This window comes from Notolepis coatsorum (genome assembly GCF_963971535.1).
Source record: "Notolepis coatsorum genome assembly, chromosome: 5".
NCBI lineage: Eukaryota > Metazoa > Chordata > Actinopteri > Aulopiformes > Paralepididae > Notolepis > Notolepis coatsorum.
This window is the reverse complement of record NC_140169.1, coordinates 177,559,933-177,563,956: the sequence shown is the minus strand read 5'-3', so window position 1 is coordinate 177,563,956 and position 4,024 is coordinate 177,559,933. Positions and strand designations below refer to the sequence as shown.

Genomic DNA, 4,024 nt, shown 5'->3' with positions numbered 1-4,024 from the left:
AAAAAAAAAAAAAAAAAAAAAAAAAAAAAATTTTACTTTTTATTTTTTTTTTTTTTTTTTACTGTTGTGGGACTTGTACAGCACTTTGTTCAACTTTGTCAGTGCTGTAAAGTTGAAACCTTTTTAAATCTTAGACAAACAAAACACTTTGCTTTCATGAAATATTGTAAGCCGTCATTTGAGGCTTTATAAAAGCAGCACAATGAACACAAATCTGTCAGTGCAGAGTCCGACCTCATCTTAAATAACAAACAGCATTGCTTGTTGTAATTAACAAAGAGAGGCAGAGTTGATTTTGCAAAAATATATATAATTATTATTATTTTATTTAATAATCGAATTTTATTTTCATCCCATGCCCATCGAACAAAGCTTCGAAACTTCGAAGTATTTAAGACAGCCCTATTAAATGGACTGTTATATCTTATTAAATTGTGGACATTTATTCATTCCCACTTATTAGACACTATTTCTGATGGTAAAATGAGCGTACAAAGCAAAATACAGAATTCTGAAATATTAAAACGGAAAAAACGGAATTTGGAAAAAAATATAATGGAATTTGGAAAAAAATAAAACGGATTTCATATGGCTCTACCTGTAGGCCTATGTCAGAAATGTCAAGACAAGATATCTGTATGTTGCGTATGTCACTGCACTGATGAAGGCCGGATGGTCGAAAACGTTTTGTGCATATTCAAATTGTGCATATTAAAATAAAATAACGTTTTTCTTCGAGTGCGGTCCCTACTCCCTTTTTTGTGAATTAGTAAATTTTGGACTACGCACCTGTTTGAGTGCAATGGTTACCCTTTTTCTGCGTATGTCATAATGTCATTATGAATTGAAAATGGGGGACCCTGATGTAAACAAGACGAAAGTCTTTCTCTGGTCTGCATCCCCTTAACAATTGTGTCTATTGAGCCGTATGGGCGTAGCTGTAGATTCTGGGCCCCATGAAAGAATGTATTTGTAGGCCCACAATGAATGAGAGCGTGCGTAAGCCCGCAAGCAAAAACAATTTTGGCCATTTATTTATTGATGAAAACGCATAATATGGTTTTTACCTATACATTCGGATCAGCAGTTCAGCACCTGCACTGTTGGTGGGTGAGCCTAGTAAAGGATGTCGCATTGCGTTCATCTTCAATGAATGGACCAATGCAATAGTCTACCAAAGCCCCCCCTCTCTCTCTATATATCTCTCACACACACACACACACACACACACACACACACACACACACACACACACACACACACACACACACTCACACAGACACACACACACACACACACACACACACACACACACACACACACACACACACACACACACACACACACACACACACACACACACACACACACACACACTTCAGAATCAAACATAGTATCAATGAGAGCATCAATAAATACACCTGAGTGATGTCTAGTAAAAAAAATAAAATAAAAAATGCCTTCAAACTTGGGTGACCTTTATTGCAGTCTTGCAGCCAATTACCTTGTCAAGAGGTCTCAGGCGCAACAAGTCACAGAGTCTGTTGTAATGATAGTGTCGCACTTAACCGCCTCAAGTACAAATGCGTATCAATATCACGTGTAGCCGGCTAATAACCTGATATTGCCCCCGTGCCACAGCCAAGTGTTGGTATATCTCCCCTTGGTGTGCCTTGACCGCAATCAGGAACTTGGCTTGGCTGCTTCCTGCCGAGCCATGAATTATTCACAGCGGGCATTTGGCAGAGCGTCTCTCCCCTGTCAACAGGTGCACTGGCAGGGGGAGGGCAAGAGGACGACCCCTTTTCAATGTCTGACAGACGTCCAGCCTCACCTGTCCGCCTCTGACTGCTGGGCAGTCTGGGCTCCGCATGGACAGACGGCCGGTGTGAGTGTTTTCATGACAAAGACGAAACAGGTAAAAGCCAAGGTCTTATGTTGATATATTATACTTTAGACTGATCACGTCATCACGTCAGCCTGTGTCATTATTTGCTGTGTTTTCTCTCCCCCCCCCCCCCCCCCCCCCCTCCTCCCGTTTTTCCGTTGACAGCTGGCATTATTCAACTCGCCAGCACTTCGGCGCAGAATTTTTTTTACACATGCTGACGCCGAGAGAGAGAGGTTAATAAGTGGAATGTCTTGCGTCTGCAGCTCATAACGCTTTGGACTGAATTAATCATGAGACTTGGGTGAGAAGAATGGATGTTTGCATGGGGTGCTCTTGAAGTGGAATTTAGGGAATGAGATTCGAAGCAGCTTTGTTTTGGGAATTTCTATGTTGAGCTTGAGGTGAATATACTGCACACAGCGACAATTTTCTCAAATCCTCTTTAACACGTGTATCTTGTGTTTCTCCAGAGACATGGTCGCCTCTCCCTATTGGCTGCTCCTCTTCCAGTTTGCTCTTCTGCCTCTATCTGGAGCAGCAGTTAGGGCTTGTTATATGGGATGCGACTGTCTCCTAGACATAAAATATGTCAACTGCTCAGGTGGGAATTTCTCTATGCCTGTCAGCAACTTCCCGTACAACACAGAGTATTTGGACCTTTCCAGGAACCTTTTGACAGCCCTACCCCCAGGCTCCTTCGGGGCCCTTTGGAACCTTCGGGTGTTGCTGTTGAAGGAGAACAACATCAGCTCCGTGGCTGACAGAGCTTTCATCAGCCTCCAGAGTCTCCAGAGGTTGGATCTGAGCCAGAACCGCCTCACCGCCCTGGGCACCGGCTTCGCCTTGGGTCTGGAGTCGCTGTCCGAGCTGGTCCTGGCCCACAACCACATCGCCGTGCTGGGGAGCGGAACGTTCGGCAAGCTGGACAGTCTCGTGAAGCTGGACCTGAGCGACAATCTGATCGACGTGGTGAGGCCCCGAGCTCTGGGCGGCATGACGGCGCTGCGGCGGCTCTGCCTGGACGGAAACCGACTTGCGCGCCTGGACCTGGACCTTTTCTCCACCCTGCACTCCCTGGAGGTGCTGGGACTGCGGGGGAACCGCATCAACGTCACCGAGCCCGGGGCGTTCACCTCGCTCTCCAGCCTGGTCCTGCTGGACCTGGCCTTCAACCGGCTGACCGGCCTGGGCTTCATGACGCTCCTGAGCATCCACACCTCCACCTTGCATGTCCTTCTGGAGGGCAACCCCTGGCACTGCGACTGCGACCTCCAGAGGGTGTTCCGGAAACTGGCCAGCGTCCAGCGCCTCTTCATGGACGACTACCAGCAGTTGGCGTGCAGCGAGCCTGCCAAGCTACGGGGCAGTTTGATGGCGGAGGTGGACACCGACCTGTGCTTCGGCGAGACGGTGACGGTTCTTATTCTCTCGGCCACGGTGGTGATCACAGTGGTCGCTTCCATCGTCCTGGGAGATAGGAATAAGAAGAGCCGCTCACCGAAAGAGTGCACAGAGGAGGAGACCGCAGAGTGGGAGGCTTACTATAATTAGGGAGCGTGTCCTTTACATGACAGCATAATGAAGGGGCTTGTCAAACCAAGATTGTAAGCTAATCAGCTCATTGGATTCTCGACAGACCCCCCCCCCGATTGTCGTATTTCAAAGAGGGTGCATTTGTATTCAGAGAACATATTATGTATGTAGAGAGAAAGAGGAAGTAGACATTCTATACGTATACCCTCATTGTTGTACACAATTTGTAAGTCGCTGTGGATAAAAGCGTCAGCTAAATGGCTAAACGTAAATGTAAATATACAGATAGGATAATATTACGATGTGCCTCTATGAACCATCGGCGGTGCAAAGGGAGAAGTGTGGTCACTTTAACAAAACACCACTGTGCACATTTTATATCATTATATAATCTCTGTTGATGTTAATAACAATCACTTAGGCGAACCATTGTGATGGCTAGTGGATGAAATCAGTAAGTGTTTTACTCCCTCAGATAGAATAGATAAGAGCACATTATCTAAAATAAATGTTTAATATGATAAACCTGGCATTACAGCATTCTGGCTCCATTTTTATCCATCACTGTATGCTGATGCCACAGTAGTCCCAGTAGCACTT

The 4,024-nt window shown here is 45.8% G+C and overlaps 1 protein-coding gene across 1 annotated transcript; it reads left to right on the top strand.

The window, feature by feature from the left end:
• Positions 1 to 2,181: 2,181 nt before the first annotated feature.
• LOC311228473 (uncharacterized protein) lies at positions 2,182 to 3,442 on the top strand (the record flags this gene model as incomplete). Its single annotated transcript, XM_084314379.1, has 2 exons — positions 2,182 to 2,192; positions 2,362 to 3,442. 2 exons carry the CDS (start codon positions 2,182 to 2,184, stop codon positions 3,440 to 3,442), a joined length of 1,092 nt encoding a protein of 363 aa, XP_084170505.1.
• Between the last annotated feature and the right edge of the window lie 582 nt (positions 3,443 to 4,024).